Below are 20,189 nucleotides of genomic sequence, written 5' to 3'. Positions count from 1 at the left end.
TAATCCTCAGATTTCATGATGCCTTGCACACATTCAAGGCACCCAGTGCCAGCAAAACAACATTGAACCTCCACCATATTTCACTGTAGGTACCGTGTTCCTTTCTTTGTAGGCATTCCATTTTGGGTAAACAGTAGAATGATGTGCTTTACCAAAAAGCTTTATCTTGGTCACTGCTGTCCACAAGACATTTTCCCAGAAGGATTTTGGCTTACTCAAGTTTATTTTGGCAAAATGTAGTCTAGTCATTTCATTTAAATGTCGACGGATAGTTCGCACTGACACTGATGCTCCCTGAGCCTGCATGACAGCGTAAATATCTCTGGAACTTGTTTGGAGCTGCTTATCCACCATCAGAACTATCCTGCGTTGACACCTTTCATCAATTTTTCGCTCTGTCCACGCCCAGGGAGATTAGCTACAGTGCCATGGGTTGCAAACTTCTTGATAATGTTGCAAGCCCATTTTTGGAGTTTAGTGTGACATTTTGTCCAATTAGCTTTTTTCCTCCCTTTTTTGGTTTAGTCCCAATACACACAAAGGGAATAAACATGTGTATAGCAAAACATGTGTTACTGCAATCTTTTTCTGTAAGAAATATTTAATTTTCTTGAAAATTTTCAGCGGTGCCAACATCAGGGTTTTAAAACCTATGATTTCTCTGAAACACAGTAGCTTTTCAGAGTGTGGAAATCACAGCTTGTTTTTTTTCAACTGAGCTTGTCCCTATTTTATGCTGCCTGTGGTGGTTCACAGACAGATTCCCTTTAAACAACTGGATGCACTTATGGTATGCCATAAATTAGATAGCTTTGACTTGAAAGGCGCTGGTACAAGGAAGGGGAAGCAGACTTTTAGGCTAGGGCTACAATTTCTGTGACCTAGTATTATAGGAACAGTATTCAGTAAGCTCCTACGCTACCCTAGTATTAACTGCAAGCAGGCAGAATTTTAGCACATACATCTATGCCTGTAATAGTAACCTAGAAATAAGGTTGACATCTACTGTAGGGGAAGTGACACATTTACCCACCTTTTTAATCCTTTCAGAGACAGGTTGTGGTAGCAGCTGTAAGAAGCTCCATGTATGCAAGACTGGCTGGAAGCCTTTATATTTATGATCTATATTGAATATTCCAATTCCCATGGATCCTGAAGTCTGATGCATCGTGAAGATTTTGTGAAATTCTCAAGCTTTTACCATTTACAACGATCACAGTTGCAAATATAAATATTATAAATTTATATTGAAACTATTTGGAAGTAGTTTGACAGATCTTGACACTAAAAAGGTCTAGATAAACAAAAAAAATATCTAATTGTAGGCTTTAACAAGAAAGCAAAACTAACTGCTGCCAAGCTTCTCCTCTTCTCGGCATGGCACAATGGCAATGCATCCTTGGGAGAAACAGGTTGGTGGAGATTAATAGTCTTACTCCAATAGCTATTTAATTCTGTTCGTCAGACAGTATGCTCATATTAACTAAATATCTATATTATAAAGTAAAATAAACTTCCTAATGGCTATATTTTCTAAAATGCAGCTCTTTAGGTTTCAGGGCTAAACAATATGCCATTAATGGTTCTGGTATTACTTCTGGTACAGATTTCTAATAAGTAAAATTTGCATTCTGCCCTTTTGAATCTACTTTATTCACGTTGGATTTCACATTCTTCAAAATAATGATGTAGTAATAAAATACTATTTACATAAACCACTTTTCAGATGCAATATACAAATTATATTAAAATCACAAGTATATGCAAACCACTTAAAATATATTTACGAGTGTAAATAGAATATATACTTTTTTCATGACAACATAAACCTATCTAGTTTACTGATCTTACAAGTTACCGCTGGAACACTGGAGCTTGTGACATCATAGACTTGCATTGAGGCGGCTGGGCTATGGGAGGGCATGTGACAGCCGTCACGCCCCCTCCAATAGACTTGCATTGAAGGGTCGGGGCTTTGACATCATGCCCCCTAACATAGACTTGCATTGAGGGGGCAGGGCGTGACAACATGAGAGGGCAGGGCTATGACGTCACAAGCTCCCTGCACCAGCTACAGCGTTCAGAACAGTTTGTTCCAAACGCTGAAAACTTTTTTTAAATTTTTTTTTAAATCAACTGGTGCCAGAAAGTTAAACAGATTTGTAAATTACTTCCATTAAAAAAATCTTAATCCTTCCAGTACTTATTAGCTGCTGAATACTAAAGAGGAAATAATTTTCTTTTTGGAACACAGTGCTCTCTGCTGACATCATGAGCACAGTGCTCTCTGCTGACATCTCTGTCCATTTTAGGAACTGATCAGAACAGCATATGTTTGCTATGGGGATTTTCTCCTACTCTGGACAGAGATGTCAGCAGAGAGCACTGTGTTCGTGATGTCAGCAGAGAGCTCTGTGTTCCAAAATGAAAATAATTTCCTCTGTAGTATTCAGCAGCTAAAAAGTACTGGAAGGATTAAGATTTTTTTTTAATAGAAGTAATATACAAATCTGTTTAACTTTCTGGCATCATTATAAAATAAAATAAAAGTTTCCACCGGAGAACTTGCAATCACTTAGCATAATTCAAGGTGCGAAATCACGCCCCTTGATAGGCGTACCTTACCTAAACAGATATTTTTGGAGCAGGTATATATATCATCATTCTCCTCTGCCTAATACGCTATGAGTAAGGTTTTCTATAAACGCATCTGCATTTCATTTGGCCTTTAGCTTGCACTTTTTTTTTAATGGATTAAAGAATTCAAGTTTTAGGAAGCTAGATTATATATATATCTTTATCATTGAACGTCTGGGACCCGGCCCACTTGGAAGTATCCTCCAGGATCAGAGAACTGATTGCAACACATGGAGAGCTGACTCTCTGCTTTTCCACTTTTATATTCCACCGGAGTACCCCTTTAATAATGAATACTGGTACTCCCAATTAGAAAGCCTATGCAAAAAATAGGCCATCGATATTAAAAACACTGTTAAAAGTATTTTGTTTTCATTTCTTATTCAGTTGGATTACACCAATTATGATAACTACTTGTGTTCTTTACACATGCCACACAATATATTTGATGGACAATAGTATCCCATAAGGCACCAGTGCTATGGAGCTTAAGGTATTCTGTGGACTGCCATACAATGTTCTGTTGTGTGTGTATATATATATATATATATATGACCTGTACATAGCCTGTTATAATCTAAAATTAGGTACAATAGAGGCACCAGTAACTTCTAGGGGTGCCCTATTATAGCTCCATTTTTTTTTTAAATAATCTATTAATGTGTATGAAGCCTACACTGGCCAAAGTTCAACAGCCAAGCTCACCATCATCCTTACCACTAAGAATAGCAGTTTTATTATACAAAGGGTTATTGTTATACAATGTAGGACAGATTAATCGTGTTAAATAAAACTTGTTATGGCAATGTTGCTTCACATAAAAACAAAACAATGTATGGTCAGCGCCATTCTTGTTTGCTCTAGAAAATGTCCAAACTTCAACTGATAAAAATGTAAATGTGGCACATTGTAAGAAACAAATAAGGCACCAGAGGATAAGACAATAAAGAGATGTACATAATATAGCAGCATCATACAGTACAGTGAGTGGGAGTACATGAAAACGAGGATTGGACTCTTCAAGGCACTGCGGTGGGAGACTAACCTCACACTCTCTACTCCGTGTACCGTAAAATAGTATCAGTTTGTAAAGCTAATCGGTGTGTTCAAGTTACAAAAACCTGATGTTTTCGCTACATGGCATTTTCTACAAAATCTGTAAAAATAATTTTAAAAAAATACACACATTACATTCCAAAAGTATTGTAAGGTGCAGATGAATGATGTTTAGGAAAACAATGCATGTCCTGCATATGAAGGGGGCAGAGACATTACTATGATTTGCAAAGTTTATACCCCAACATGATTTACAAATCATTGAGTGTGTAAGCCGACAGCGTAACAGTCACACAGGTCATATGTCCAATGTCCTCTGACCTCACATGGGAAATGACTATTTCTGCCCATTTGTAGGATCTGTTCTTCCATTAAAGGGAAAAGCCCGCTTCCAGATCTTAAAAAAAACAAAACACCACATTTAACATTTTTGAAAAATTACATTGAAAAAGATTTACTAAGAAAATTGGAAATGTTACATAGTTTGTAAGATTGAAAGGAGAGACATGTGTTTAAGTTTTTTTTAAACTGCGTGAGTAAAACTGACGACACACGTTCCTCACTGAGTGATCAGCTATTTATTCCCTAACCTGAAGTATTTTCGTCAGTACTCCTTTAAAACACATTACAGCATTTAAAGGGGTACTCCCCTGGTAAACATTTTATTTTTATTTTTTAAATCAACAGGTGCCAGAAAGTTAAACAGGTTTGTAAATTACAGCTATTAAAAAATCTTAATCCTTCCAGTACTTATCAGCTTCTGTATGCTCCACAGGAAGTGCTTTTCTTTTTGAATTTCTTTTCTGTCTAACCACAGTGCTCTCTGCTGACACCTCTGTCCATTTTAGGAAGTGTCCAGAGCAGGATAGGTTTTCTATGGGGATTTGCTTCTACTCCTAAAATGGACAGAGGTGTCAGCAGAGAGCACTGTGGTCAGGCAGAAAGGAAATTCAAAAAGAAAATAACATCCTGTGGAACATACAGCAGCCGATAAGTACTGGAAGGATTAAGATTTTTTTAATAGAAGTCATTTACAAATCTGTTTAACTTTCTGTTGAACCAGTTGATTAAAATAATAATTATTATTATTATTATTATTTTTTTTTTTTTTTACAGTGGAGTACCCTTTTAAAGGCAAGGTTCACATTATTGAATTTCCAAATATAATTCCATTTTGAAATCCTGCTTGCAAAATTCCAACGAAGCAGAACCCCAATGCCAGGCACACTCGGAATCTCCAGAAGGAATATTTCAGGCTGGAGATTCTGTTGCGTGAACCTAGCCTTACATTTTAAGCTAGCCTGCTGATTAACATACCGAAGGAGGCTTTGATGGCTCCAGATGTCTTCCAAGAAAGGAAAGCAAGCGTCTCCAGATCAGCCCACTTCCTAGGAACATAACTCCTGTAACAAACCAAAACACTTGGGGATCCTATAGTGGTAGAAAGAAGAAAGGGGAATATGACAACAAAGTCAAAATATTCTAAGATGCTTATATGCTGTGTGCTCTGGGGAACTCAAGTACTACCGTATTTTTCGTCCTATAGGACGCACCGGCGTATAAGACGCACCCAATTTTTAGGGGCAAAATCTAAAAAAATAAAGATTTTGAACCCAATAGTGGTCTTCAACCTGCGGACCTCCAGATGTTGCAAAACTACAACTCCCAGCATGCCCGGACATTGGCTGGGAGTTGTAGTTTTGCAACATCTGGAGGTCCGCAGATTGAAGACCACTGCAGGAGGAGGTAATACTCACGTGTCCCCGCCGCTCCGGACCCGTCACCGCTGCCCTGGATGTCGCTCCATCGCTGTCGCTGTGTCCCCGTCGCTCTGGAACGTCTCTGCTGCCGGCCGGGTATCCTCGCTCTCCGTCGCCGCCATCACGTCGTTACACACGCCGACGCACGTACGCGACGACGTGATGACGAGGAAGGAGTGCGCCGGCCATACAGGGGATCCCTGAACGGAGAAGACACAGAGGAGGCAGATAAGGTCCCCCCGGTGTCCTCTAAGCACTAACCCGGCTATTCAGTCGGGCTGTTCGGGACCGCCGCGGTGTAATCAGTCGGGTTAGTGTCACTTTCCCTTCAGACGCGGCGGTCAGCTTTGATTGCCGCGTCTGAAGGGTTAATACAGGGCATCACCGCGATCGGTGATGTCCTGTATTAGCCGCGGGTCCCGGCCGTTGATGGCCGCAGGGACCGCCGCGATAGGGGTGTATTCGCCGTATAAGACGCACCGACTTTTTCCCCCCAGTTTTGGGGAAGAAAAAGTGCGTCTTATACGGCGAAAAATACGGTACTTTCCAAAACAGTGTTCCCAGCTGCCACCTCTGTCATGTTGGGAACAGTCCATAGTAGGTGAATAAAGAGATTTTCTCTGGGGGTTTGCTCCTGCTCTGTATAGTTCCTACCATGGGCAGAGATGGATTGGAAAGAACTACATAACGTGCTCCAGGGCACACAGCAGCTGATAAGAATTGGAAGGCTTGAATTTTTAATACCTTAAGTACAAAGCCCATTTTGGCCTTGAGGACACAGACAATTTTTTAACGCAGTGCACTTTACAGTAAAGCTGACATGTTATCTTTATTCTGTGGGTCAATACGATTAAAACGATACCCATGTTTACATGCTTTTCTTTTAAATGCTTAAATGGGTACTCCGCCCCTAGAAATGTCTGATCGTGGGGGGCCCCTTCGCCGGGACCACCCACGATCTCCATGCAGCACTTGGTATTCTAAACAGTATGTTTAGAATGCTGGGTTCCTGCGGAAGGAGACGTGATGTTAAACAAAGGCCCCTCCATTCATGTCCATGGGAGGGGGCAAGACAGCCATCAGGTGCTGCACGGAGATTACAGGGGGTCCCAGCGGAGGGACCCCCGCGATCAGACATCTTATCCCCTATCCTTTGACTTTTTTTTTTTTTTTTTATGATTGCACTATTCACCGTATGGGATCATTAACATAAAATTTTAATAGATCAAACATTTCAGCAAGCGGAGATACCAAGTATTTTTATTTATATATTTATTTGTAAAATGGAAAAAGGTGGGTAATGTCATTTTTTATTGGGGAAGGGGCATATTAATATTTTTACAAAATACTTAAACCTGTTAAGGACCCAGGGCGTAAACTTACGCCCTGAGTCCCGGTCCTGCGATATAACGCGGGGTCACACGGTGACCCCGCATCATATCGTGGCGGGCCCGGCGTCATAGTGAAGCCGGGACCCGCCGCTAATAGTGCACAGCACTGATCGCGGTGCTGCGCACTATTAACCCTTTAGCCACGCGCTCAAAGCTGAGCCGCGCGGCTAAAAACTAAAGTAAAAATGCCCGGCTAGCTCAGGGAGCTGTTCGGGATCGCCGCGGTATAATCGCGGCATCCCGAACAGCTGTAGCACAGGAGGAAGGTCTCTTACCTTTCTCCTGTGCTGTCCGATCGCCGAATGAATGCTTCAAGCCTGAGATCCAGGCTTGAGCATTCAATCGCCGAAAACACTGATTGATCCATTCCTATGGAGATGGATCAATCAGTGTAAAAGATCAGTAAATGCAATGATATAGCCCCCTATAGGAGGTATAATATTGCATAAGAAAAGTGTAAAAAAATCATTAACCCTTTCAATTATCCCTTCCCCTAATAAAAGTTTGAATCACCCGGCATTTCCAAGAATAAAAAAAAACAGAGTAAATAATAATAAAAATAAACATATGTGGTATCGCCGCGCGCGGAAATGTCCGAATTATAAAAATATACCACTTTTTAAACCGCTCGTTCAATGGCGTATGGCGTACACGCAAAAAAAATGCCAAAGTCCAAAATAGCGCATTTTTGATCACTCACAAAAAAGTTCATAAAAAGTGATCAAAAAGTCTGATCAGAACAAAAATGGTACGCTAAAAACTTCAGATCATGGCTCAAAAAAAGAGCCCTCATAGCGCCCTGAACACAGAAAAATAAAAAAGTTATAGGGCTCAGAAAATGACAATTTTAAACATATACATTTTCCTGCATGTATTCATGCTTTTTTTCTGAAGTGATACAAAATCAAACCTATACAAGTAGGGTATGGACCTACAGAATAAAGATAAGGTATCATTTTTTACCAAAATTTTAAAGAGTTATGATTTTTTTAAGTTAAAGGGGTACTCCGCCCCTGGAATCTTATCCCCTATCCAAAGGATAGGGGATAAGATGTCAGATCGCTGTGGTCCCGCTGCTGGGGACCCCGGGGATCGCCGCTGCGGCACTGCGCAATCATTACTGCACAGAGCGAGCGAGCTATGTGCGTAATGACGGGCGATGCAGGGGCCGGAGCAGCATGATGTCATGGCTCCGCCCCTCATAACATCACGGCCCGTCCCCTTAATGCAAGTCTATGGCAGGGGGCGTGACGACCGCCACGCCCCCTCCCATAGTCTTGTATTGACGGGGGCGGGCCGTGACGTCACGAGGGGCGGAGCCGTGATGTAACGATGCTCCGGCCCCTGTATTGCCCGTCATTACGTGCAGAACAATCTCGCTCTGCACAGTAATAATAGCGGGGTGCTGCAGCAGCGATCCCCGGGGTCCCCAGCAGCGGGACCCCGGCGACCTGACATCTTATCCCCTATCCTTTGGATAGGGGATAAGATGTCCAGGGGCGGAGTACCTCTTTAAGGAGGAAAAATTGAAAATGAAAAAAAAAACAAAAAACGGAAAAAGCCTGGGTCCTTAAAGGGTTAAAAAAATAATATAACACTATCCATTTCACAATATTATTTCACATAGTGGGGACTATTAATCGCAATCTTTTACTATTACCTGTACAGGGCTATGCAGTAATATTGGTAATTGTTTCTACCGTCTGCCTGAGGTAGATTTTACAAGTAGATTCCTGGAGAGTGGCCCGGAAAAGGCCAAGAGACCTCCGGCCACCATTTTTACTCAGGTGAACTGCAGGTGGTCTGATAAGTGTCCCCAAAGCCCCAAAACTGTTTTAGATGCTGTGATCAGCACCGATCATGGCATCTAAAGGGTTAATGGCAGGATTGCCAATGTCCATCATTAGCAGTGAGGTCCCAGCTTCTGATATAATTCAGAACCCGCCATCTACAGTCATGGCCGTAAATGTATGCACCCCAACGTCAAGAAAATGAAGTATTTCTCACAGAAAAGGATTGCAGTAACACGTGTTTTGCTATACACATGTTTATTCCCTTTGTGTGTATTGGAACTAAACCAAAAAAGGGAGGAAAAAAACAAATTGGACATAATGTCACACCAAACTTCAAAAGTACCCAAGATCTTGGACGCAAACCCAGCTTTCTGACACTGGGCTGTACAGTGCGACCCAAAACCCGTTGGTAATCCTCATATTTCATGCTGCCTTGCACATATTCAAGGGACCCAGTTCCAGATGCAGCAAAACAACCCCAAAACATCATTGAACCTTCACCATATTTCACTGTAGGCACTGTGTTAATTTTTTTGTAGGCCTCATTCCGTTTTCGGTAAACAGTAGAATGATATGCTTGACAAGAAAAAGCTCTATCTTGGTCTCATCTGTCCACAAGATGTTTTCTCAGAAGGATTTTGGCAAAATGTAGTCTTGCTTTTTTTTTTATTTATGTCTCTGTGTCAGTAGTGCGGTCCTCCTGGGTCTCCTGCCATAGCGTTTAATTTCATTTAAATGTCGACGGATAGTTTGCGCTGACACTTATGCTCCTGAGCCTGCAGGACAGCTTGAATATCTTTGGAACTTGTTTGGAGCTGCTTATCCACCATCCCGACTATCCTGCGTTGACACCTTTCATCAATTTTTCTCTTCCATCCACGCCCAGGGAGATTAGCTACAGTGCCATGGGTTGCAAACTTCTTGATAATGTTGCGCACTGTGGACAAAGGCAAATCTAGATCTCTGGAGATGGACTTTTAACCTTGAGATTGCTGATATTTTTCCACAATTTTGGTTCTCAAGTCCTCAGACAGTTCTCTTCTCCTCTTTCTGTTGTCCATGCCAAGTGTGGCACACACAGACACACAATGCAAAGACAGTGAACTTCTCTCCTTTTTATCTGCTTTCAGGTAGGTGTTAATATTTATATTGCCCACACCTGTTACTTGCCCCAGGTGAGTTTAAAAGAGCATCACATGCTGAAAACTATCTTATTTTTCCACAATTTTGAAAGAATGCCAATAGTTTGGTCCAGCCCATTTTTGGAGTTTGGTGTGACATGATGTCCAATTAGATTTTTTTTTTCCTCCCTTGTTTGGTTTAGTTCCAATTAGGGATCGACCGATTATCGGTATAGCCGATATTATCGGCCGATAATCACGATTTTGGGCATTATCGGTATCGGCAATTACCTTGCCGATAATGCCCCGTACCACGACCGCCACCCCCCCGACCCGCCGCACCGCGTTGCACCCCCCACCGTGATGCTGGGCGGTATACCGGTATGGATTTTTGCCCATACCGCTATACCGGTCGGGCCCCTCCCCCACCCTCCGAGTCAATAAAAAAATTAAACTTACCCGTAATGGGGGTGGTCCGGGCCATCCATCGTTCCTGTAGTGTCCGGGGGCGTGCCGGGTGAACTGGTCCGGGCTGTCCTTCTTCTACGCCGTGACGTCAGGTGCGTCGCTGTGCACGGGCGTCACTGCGCAGCGGCATTATTGCAGCGTACTAGGCCGGAGCCTGCCCGGAATGGAGAAGATGACCGCCGGAGAAGGACAGCCCGGACCGTTTCACCCTCCACCCGGAATGCCGCCGGACACTACAGGAAGGATGGATGGCCCGGACCACCCTGACAGATAGGGGGAGAGAAGCGGGTGGTGGCGGCGGCGGCCTATGGCCCCGCAAAAGCCACTGCAGTGCATTGATTTAAAGCACCCGCTTTAAATCAATGATCTGCAGCGGTGTCGCATGGGGTTAAATAGCCAATAACTTATACCGGAATATCGCTTATCGGTATCGGCCCTAAAAAAACGATATCGGTCGATCCCTAGTTCCAATACACACAAAGGGAATAAACATGTGTATAGCAAAACATGTGTTACTGCAATCCTTTTCTGTGAGAAATACTTCATTTTCTAGAAAAATTTCAGGGGAGCCAACATTTACAGCCATGATTGTATAAAGCGAATGCACGTATGTAAACGTATGTCACGGAGCACTAAGTACCAGGGCACCATAAGGTAAATTTACATACATTGTCCTCCTATGGCAGTGTTTCCCAACCAGGGTGCCTCGAGGTATTGCAAAACTACAACTCCCAGTACAACTCCCAGAATGCATGGGCTGTCCAGGCATGCTTGGAGTTGTAGTTTTGCAACATCTGGAAGAACCCTGGTTGGCAGACACTGCCCTATGGGTTAAACAGAGGTAATTTACAAACCTAAAAAACTGTCACCAGTTAAAAATATTACACAAATCAAAGAAACACCACAAACCTCTTCAAAAGTAGACTCCAAGTTCATACCAAAAGCCACTCCAATCAGACCGAAGAGAGAGAAGGAAAAGGTTCCCATTGTCAGCTGTAAATTGAGTCTCATCATCACATTGCGATGGCTGGAAGATTAAAAATAAATAAATTGCACAACGTCCTTTAATGACATTTCAACCACTAACACAAAATTCTGAATGCTAATAGATCATTTTATATGGTGTGTAAATGCCTAAAATATATCACCAGAAACAACACACAAGAGATATGTACGATAACAAGAAAACTGACCTGTCCAAGTTAATAAAAATGACACTTTCGGAGTCATCAATCAGCACACGCAGCTCTCTGGCTACATTTGCCAGGTCTTCTGCTTGTCTGTAATAATTCTCAAGCAGCAGCTCCATTTCTTCTGTGTGATCTATCCGAGAAGTGCTCTCTTCACTGCAAATAAAAGCAATATAAACTAGTACAAGACTGCTAACATGCGTTGAAAAAAAATCACCATAAACCACGATTCCCTCATCAGTCCTTCTAAAGACGCCGTCTATCGTCTGAGGAAACAATCAGGTATAAAATCCTGGAAGAAACTTTTCAGTGCAGCATTTTAGAGCAATGATATGAATCTGCATGAATGAAAATGTATCAAGTGTGACTACCCTAGTGCTTTAGAAAGTCAGTCTTGTACAGTGCTCCCTCAAGTTACAATATGAATTGGTTCTGAGACGCCCATTGTATGTTGAAACCATTGTATGTTGAGACCAGAACTCTATGGAAACCTGGTAATTGGTTCTAAAGGCACCAAAATGTCCTCCAAAAATAGGAAAAAGTGAGGATTAAAGAAAAATAAGTAGATAACTAATATAGATAAAGTATAAAATGCATATAAAAGTAATATAAAAGAAAGAAAGATCTGGTGGGAGCTGTAAATCACTGTCTATGTCAGTGTTTCTCAAGCAGGGAGCCTCCAGCTGTTGCAAAACTACAACTCCCTGGGAGTTGCTGGGAGTTGTAGTTTTGCAACAGCTGGGGGCACGCTGCTTGGGAAACACTGGTCTGTGTAGAGGACAGGAGCTTCTTCAGGGTCCTGTACAGTACACGCAATGTCCTAAAAAAGTAACATGGAGCCGCCCTCACCTGGTGTCCTAAGGAGCAGCTAACCCTGGCACAGGTAGAGTAGTACAGAACATGTTCTACCTCCCTGTAGTGTAGGGGGCGCCACCAGACATCAGTCAGTGCATACACTTCAGTAATACAGGGGTTTTACCAGTGAATATCCATTCTGATTGGTCGGTTCTTCCGGCCATTGACACGTTTCACAGATCTGGACTGTCTGCACATTGTATGTTGAGTCTGGTTTCAAGTTACAATGGTCCAGAAAAGACTATTGTATGTTGAAACTATTGTATGTTGAGGCCATTGTAAGTTGAGGGATCACTGTATATATCAGTGGCCTCAAAAGGCAGATATTACCATATTCTATTATTGTTTATGATGAGGCAACCCTTCTATTATTTGCAATACAAAAATACATTAGGACAGATTTACTAATAGTGTCTAAAAATTAAACAGTGCAAATGTAGACTAGACACTGTCAAAATTATCCAGATTTGAATGCAAAACTTTTTTGTCCCCTTAGGGACGGCAATGATCTGATCACTAGTACAGTACATCTATACTGCAGTGTACTATAGCTGTTAGTATTACACCGACAGACTGTGAGACCCAGTCTGTTGCTTCCACAGCTAGCAGACCCAGAGGCCATGATTTCCCGGATCAAACTGCGAGGTCACCCACGGGGTACAGGAGTCCACTCCCCCTGTCATCCCTATAGTTGCAGTGGTCAGAATTGAGGAGAAAAAGGATCTGAGAAGAAGTAGAGAAAGACATTTTTCTGCAAAGTTTGTTGAAAGGCAAGTTACATAGATGGCTAAGTAAGCATACATGTACAGTATATTATATAATAAATAAATAATAAAAAAATATACACATTTAGTTATATTAATACATACATTGCTTGGGGCTCAGACAGTTTGGTCAGACACAGCTCTTCTATAAGCTCATCTTCATCCAGAATTTCCAGAATTGCTTCTTTATAAACTTTTATATCTGTTTCCAGCTCTGACAGACTGTAAAATAAACATGAAATAAATACACGAACATTTTTAAACTTTCCCTCCACCAGTCCAATGCAGAAGTTAAAGGGGTACTCCGTTCCCTTGCTTTCCGAGCTCCGCTCCCCAGCATCCGGAAGTTATTGTTCCAAACGATGTGTGTGCGGGCTTCCGTGTTCAGGGCCGCCCCCTCGTGACGTCACGCCCGCCCCCTCAACGAAAGTCCCATAGACTTTCATTGAGGGGGCGGGCGTGACATCACAAGGGGGCGGCCATGAACACGGAAGCCCGCACACACATCGTTTGGAACAATAACTTCCGGATGCTGGGGAGCGGAGCTCGGAAAGCAAGGGAACGGAGTACCCCTTTAACTTGTTCTCTCATTCCCCATTATGAACTACTTACGTTTTGCCATTTTGAAGTAGGATATGCAGTTTACTTCTATCTACAGAAAGGAGTTTGGGGTCCACCAAAGCTTCCAAGGTTTCTAGGATATGAGGTTGTAAAAAATGAAGTCTCCCTTGCAGAGTGCTAATCTGGAGAAAATGTTTAAATTTTAACATTACACAAGTATGTGACCTGTACCTACTACAGACATCCAAAATATTTACCTAATACCCAAGATGGTATACACTACTGTACATAATAGAATGGTACAAACATACACTGATCAGACAAAACATTAAAACCTCTGACAAGATAGATAATTGTCCTATTACAATGGCTTCCAACTTATTAGACAGTAAGTGAGCAGTCCTTAAAGGGGTACTGCGCTGCTCAGCGTTTGGAACAAACTGTTCCGAAGGCTGGAGCAGGCACTGGGAGCTTGTGACCTCATAGCCACGCCCCCTCATGACGTCACACCCCGCCCTCTCAATGCAAGTCTATGGGAGGGGGTGTGACGGCCGTGTGGAAACCTAGCCTAAAGGGGGTTATCCAGAAATAAAAAACAGATTTCTTCCACAAACAGCACCACACCTGTCCTTGGGTTGTGGTATTACAACTTTGCTCTATTCACTTCAATAGAGCTGAACGGAGGACAGTTTTGTTTTTCTATTCCTAAATAACCCCTTTAAGTGTGTGATTGTTAAGGTCTAGCTTTAACCTAAAAGTATTATTATCCATTAGCAGTAGCTTCTTAGTGGGCAAGAAAACCCACGTGGTACCTGGTGTCTATGACAGGTGTGATCTTTCTCGTTGCTTTAGCCCCTGTTGGCTTTGTATTCAGGAGCCTCTCCATCAGTTCAGTCTTACCCACAAGGCCTCTTGAAGGCCCCTCTTCTTGCTGTTCCCCATCTATCTCCCCTTGTCTTCCTCAGGGGCCTCCTACCTCCCACTCCATGGGCTCAATAAGTCCTTCTCCCTCTGGCTCCATTCCTGGCCTCCAAAAGCTTGCCACTTCTCAAGGTAACCCCTCATTGTTCTTTCTTCCTGATATAACCTCTATGGTTAGGATAGCTGCCTGCATCAAGCATGAAAACCCAGGTGCCTCAGTCCCAACCAACGTTGTGGGCCACATAGCACATCCAGCTGCCAATTGTGTACCTGTGTTTTTTTTTTTAATTATTATTATTTTTATTATTATGTTTTGATGGATGTGATTAATATCTCTGAGCCCTGCTGTCTCTTGGCTACAACAATTTGATTTTCACATGTGGCAGATTTGTTGCAGAATATTCAGGGACTGTCTTAATCATATAAAGGGGGCTTGCATAAATTCTAAACAACCAGATTCAGATGCACAAAAATGATTTTCAGCTACGCAAATTTCTGCAACAAATCTGCCGAGTGAAAACTAACTCTGCAACCCTGTGGGTCAGACTCAAATTATATAAGGGAATTGTTAAACAGATAGTTCTGTAACATAGTAAAAAGTGCTCAAATAAAACCGGAGCAAGGACATATCAGAAATGAAGAGTCTAGGCACTGACTGCTCTGGAGAGGCTCTCATTGGCACAGCAGTCACTGTATGCGCTCACACATTGAAAGAACAATAATGATGTCTTACCCTATGCTGCAATATTGCTTCCAAAGCCCTGAATTCAAAAGGTAAAGAGTATGTGACTAGTTGGCCTTCACCTGCTAACTGAGGTGCAAGTTCACGGAGAAACCACTGCTCCAGGTGGAGGTTCCGATAATCCAGAATCAGGAGATACTCAGAAGTGATGACAGCTTTTACGAACTACAAAACATTAGAAAAAAGATTTATGCTGTATTGTAATAACCAACGTCATTGCTATTACACTTTTGACATCTGGTATTCACAAACCTAATGCATTTAGCGATTTCCATTTATTGTTAATGTGTAGCTGATCTCTCACCTGTTCTTCAGTTTGGACATGGAGACACAGGTTCATGCAAGGCAGTCAGGTTGCTGAGGTACCAATACGATACCCAGCAAGTTCCGTGCCAAACTCCTATCAATTAGAAATGGATTCATGCACGGAACTTGCTGGGCTTTGTACAGTTGCCTCAGCAACGTGACCACCCACCATGAACCATTTGCTTGTAGAGATGTTTAAATAAAATGCTGTAGCCAGATATTAGCTGGAAGCCAATAAGGAAATATACAATGTCCTACCTACATTGCTTTTGTGGAATTACTCTCTAATGGGGTGCTTTATTTTGGGTCAGTGGAAGCGTGTCGAAAACTCAGCATGCTCTAAGCACGGGTTTATTTCAATTTCCTCACTTAGAAATTCACATTTTTTTTCCTAAATTCTCCATGAGATCTGTAAAGAGTCTAGGGCTGGGTTCACACAGTGTTTTTTTTTCAGGCGTATTTGATTTTTAAAAATATATTTGGAAAACAGCAGACAAACTGTGTCCGCATTTTTAACATTCATGTGCTCTATGTAAGTCTATGGGAAAGTGGTTGTACATGTGGCTGTAAAAAATCCATCCGTATTTTTATATATTGGGGGAGAGAGTCAAAAACTGCTGTAATTTCTGTTCCAGCGATATTATTCACACCTTTTTTTTCTCCTCACATTTTCAAAGGTCTCTTGTAGAGATTAGCGAACTTACAGTAAATTCGATTCGTCACGAACTTCTCGGCTCGGCAGTCGATGACTTATCCTGCATAAATTAGTTCAGCTTTCAGGTGCTCCGGAGGGCTGGAAAAGATGGATACAGTCCTAGGAAAGAGTCTCCTAGGAATGTATCCACCTTTTCCAGCCCACGGGAGCACCTGAAAGCTGAACTAATTTATGCAGGATAAGTCATCAATTACCGCGCTGAGAAGTTTGCGACGAATCAAATTTACTGTAAGTTCGCTAATCTCTAGTCTCTTGTGCTGCTTTGAAAATATGTGAAAATTCATTTTTGCGCCTTTTTTTTTGTGCCAAAAAGGTTTTTGTTTTTTTTGTTGCAGCCATATTTTTTTGCGCCACAATTGCCGAGTTTGGCGCCAAATTTTACATCCCAGAAAATTTTCTCGGAAACGTCTCACAAAATATTCAGTGGTTACTAGTGCCCAGACAAGCGATAACTGTATAAATAAAACATTTCTGAGCTTAAATGTGAGTGCAGGTGCAGTGACCAAGAAAGAAAAAAAAAATTACATATAATATAATCTACCGTATTTATCGGCGTATAACACGCACTTTTTACGCTAAAATTTCTAGCCTAAAGTCTATGTGCGTGTTATACACCGATAAGCCGCTGCAGTTCACTGATTTAAAGCGGGCGATTTAAATCAATGAACTGCAGCGGCTTTGCAGGTGCAGAGACAGCCAGCACTGCCAGCTTCTCTGCCCCTGCCTATCCTGGGGTCTAGAGCCCTGCTGCCGGCCCTTCTCTCCCCTGGCTATCAGCGCCGCTGCCCGTTCTCTCCCCCTGACTATCGGTGCCGGCGCCGATAGCCAGGGGGAGAGAAGCGGCGCCGGCAATGGGGCAGCGGCGCCGACAGCCAGGGGGAGAGAAGGGGCAGCGTCACCCATTGCCGTTGCCTCCCCCCATCCCCGGTTGCATAATTACCTGTTGCCGGGGTCGGGTCCGCGCTGCTTCAGGCCTCCAGCGTGCGTCCCCTGCGTCGTTGCTATGCGCTGCACGGCGCATGATGTCAGTGCGCCACGCCGTGCAGTGCATAGCAACGACGCAGGGGACGCATGCCGGAGGCCTGAAGCAGCGCGGACCCGACCCCGGCAACAGGTAATTATGCAACCGGGGATGGGGGGAGGCAACGGCAATGGGTGACGCTGCCCCTTCTCTCCCCCTGGCTGTCGGCGCCGGCACCGATAGTCAGGGGGAGAGAATGGGCAGCGGCGCAGATAGCCAGCGGGAGAGAAGCGGCGGCAGCAGGGCTCTAGACCCCAGGAAAGGCAGGGGGAGAGAAGCGGGCAGCGACGGCCTCTCTCCCCCTGCCTTTCCTGGGGGTATATCGGGGTATACACGCGCACACACGCACCCTCATTTTACCATGGATATTTGGGTAAAAAACTTTTTTTTACCCAAATATCCTTGGTAAAATGAGGGTACGTGTTATAGGCCGGTGCGTGGTATACCCCGATAAATACGGTATTTATTTTTTCATTTTTATTTATTTTCTATTTTTTAATAATCATTATTTCTTTTTTTAAATAATTACTTAAATAACACCTTTTCCCCAAAAAACTAAGGATAAAAAAAATAAAAAATAAATAAATTAAATAAAACTACAACCATTTCTGTGATTTCTACACTATCAAAAAGCTGGTGTGAATTTTTTTTTTATGTAAACTGACTCTCACCCCTTTGAAAATATCATGTAAAGCAGACAATATACGTGGACATTCCCACCTTTACAAAACTGATGTGAAAAGTAAACCATGGCACAAAGCTCTTTGAAAATGTAGTCGATATTTTCATGCCAAAATTTTGGCGCAACATTTTTTTTTTTTGCGCAAAATTATTTGAGAATCTCCCCCACCATTGTGTGCACAGACAACCACTTTCCCATAAGCAAAAAGAGCACATTATTGTTTAAACTTTGAACTCATTTTGCAATTTTTGCTGACACCTTTTTACAGCCTTAGATTTGTTTTAATTAAATCTAGAGAACCAGGATAGTCCACTGTGCTTTTGAAAAATTAAGACAAATAGGAATAACAGTCCTTTCCTCTCCCTACCCCTATACAAACCATTGCAATAAAGGAGTACTATGGGGTAGAACTTTTTTTTTTTTTTTTTTTTTTTTTAAAGCTTGCACAAAAGCCGGCATATGGAGAGAGATGGGAAAAAAAAAAACCTTCTATACAGATGCTCCACAGTGATCCTCTTCCTGCTTCTTGTGCTTGACTTAGCTAATCGCCAGCCACAGCAGGTCCCACCTCAGCCGGTGATTGGCTGAGTGATCGTGTGATGTATTGGGCCCCGACACCAGGAAGAAGACCATGGCCTGGGTTCAATAAGTCGCTAAGCCAATCATCGGCCAAAGGAGGGACATCGCTACAACCGGCGAATAGCTGAGCCGCAGTGTGATGCATCAATAGAGGATGGCTGCAAAGGATGGGAGCACTACACCAGAGGCACCAGGGAAATGATAGTAGGCAAGTCCAGTTTTCCTCAACAACAATTCTAGAATCCTGCATTGTTCTGCCCCTCTGCTATTCTTCCTTACAAAGTATGAAACTGACAACTGTGTGTTGGAAAGTATACATTTTTATGTGGATTTTTTTTTTTTTTTTTTTTTTTTTTATAATATTACCTCCATTCTTAAAATGATCTTGTTGTTTCTGGAATTGATGCTCACTAGATGCTGAAACCTCAGATCTCGTGCTTGAAGTCCCAGCTCCTGATATAATTCTGTTTTCTTCCTTTCTGTCCAAATAAATTGACAATCATGAAATACGAACCTAGATTTTTGGAGGCAGAAAAGTGTGTGTATATTACGTCTACACACACAGTTATCAGTGTTTTCTGGGTGCAAATACAGTGTGAAAGCAGGAATAGGTCAGAAAAGTAGAGATTTAAGAGTAAATACACTGCTCAAAAAAATAAAGGGAACACAGATAACACATCCTAGATCTGAATGAATGAACTAATCGTATGAAATACTTTCGTCTTTACATAGTGGAATGTGCTAACAAAATCACACAAAAATTATCAATGGAAAGCAAATTTATCAACCCATGGAGGTCTGGATATGGAGTCACACTCAAAATCAAAGTGGAAAACCACACTACAGGCTGATCCAACTTTCATGTAAAACAAGTCAAAATGAGGCTCAGTAGTGTGTGTGGCCTCCACGTGCCTGTATGACCCCCCTACAATGCCTGGGCATGCTCCTGATGAGTTGGTGGATGGTCTCCTGAGGGATGTCCTTCCAGACCTGGACTAAAGCATCTGCCAACTCCTGGACAGTCTGTGGTGCAACATGGCATTGGTGGATGGAGCGAGACACGATGTCCCAGACGTGCTCAATCGGATTCAGGTCTGGGGAATGGGCGAGCCAGTCCATAGCATCAATGCCTTCCTCTTGCAGGAACTGCTGACACACTCCAGCCACATGAGGTCTAGCATTGCCTTGCATTAGGAGGAACCCAGGGCCAACCGCACCAGCATATGGTCTCACAAGGGGTTTGAGGATCTCATCTCTGTGCCTAATGGCACTCAGGCTACCTCTGGCAAGCACATGGAGGGCGGCCCCCCTAAAGAAATGCCACCGCACACCATTACTGACCCACTGCCAAACCAGTCATGCTGGAGGATGTTGCAAGCAGAACGTTCTCCACGGCGTCTCCAGACTGTCACATCTGTCACATGTGCTCAGTGTGAACCTGCTTTCATCTGTGAAGAGCAGAGGGCGCCAGTGGTGAATTTGCCAATCTTGGTGTTCTCTGGCAAATGCCCAACGTCCTGCACGGTGTTGGGCTGAAGCACAACCCCCTCCTATGGACGTCGGGCCCTCATACCACCCACATGGAGTCTGTTTCTGACCGTTTGAGTGGACACATGCACATTTGTGG

The 20,189-nt window shown here is 42.8% G+C and overlaps 2 protein-coding genes across 7 annotated transcripts in view; one reads left to right on the top strand and one right to left on the bottom strand.

The window, feature by feature from the left end:
• Positions 1 to 13,114, top strand: part of GPLD1 (glycosylphosphatidylinositol specific phospholipase D1) — an 86,050-nt gene extending 72,936 nt beyond the window's left edge. For 4 of the 5 annotated variants that reach the window (XM_056521299.1, XM_056521298.1, XM_056521297.1 and 1 more), the window contains one exon: positions 1,051 to 2,179. Coding sequence is in view for 3 of the 5 variants with exons in the window: in XM_056521298.1 (XP_056377273.1) it covers positions 1,051 to 1,131 (81 nt within the window). In the remaining 2 variants the exon portion in view is untranslated. Of the gene's footprint in view, positions 1 to 1,050; positions 2,180 to 12,767 lie in introns of those variants that run through there. The other variant, XR_008844153.1, reaches the window with a different exon arrangement.
• Positions 2,488 to 20,189, bottom strand: part of MRS2 (magnesium transporter MRS2) — a 23,312-nt gene continuing 5,610 nt past the window's right edge. The window contains exons 4-11 of one of the 2 annotated variants that reach the window (XM_056521310.1): positions 18,929 to 19,041; positions 15,322 to 15,424; positions 13,648 to 13,729; positions 13,141 to 13,257; positions 11,420 to 11,572; positions 11,136 to 11,253; positions 5,011 to 5,124; positions 2,488 to 4,090 (exon numbers count right to left, since the gene is read on the bottom strand). In XM_056521310.1, coding sequence (XP_056377285.1) covers positions 4,031 to 4,090; positions 5,011 to 5,124; positions 11,136 to 11,253; positions 11,420 to 11,572; positions 13,141 to 13,257; positions 13,648 to 13,729; positions 15,322 to 15,424; positions 18,929 to 19,041 — 860 coding nt within the window. In that variant the 3' untranslated portion in view covers positions 2,488 to 4,030. Of the gene's footprint in view, positions 4,091 to 5,010; positions 5,125 to 11,135; positions 11,254 to 11,419; positions 11,573 to 13,140; positions 13,258 to 13,647; positions 13,779 to 15,250; positions 15,425 to 18,928; positions 19,042 to 20,189 lie in introns of both variants that reach the window. The other variant, XM_056521309.1, reaches the window with a different exon arrangement.

Source organism: Hyla sarda, chromosome 5, assembly GCF_029499605.1.
Source record: "Hyla sarda isolate aHylSar1 chromosome 5, aHylSar1.hap1, whole genome shotgun sequence".
In the NCBI taxonomy this organism is placed as follows: domain Eukaryota; kingdom Metazoa; phylum Chordata; class Amphibia; order Anura; family Hylidae; genus Hyla; species Hyla sarda.
The sequence above is the reverse complement of the archived record's forward strand: the minus strand, read 5'-3'. Positions and strand labels throughout refer to the sequence as shown.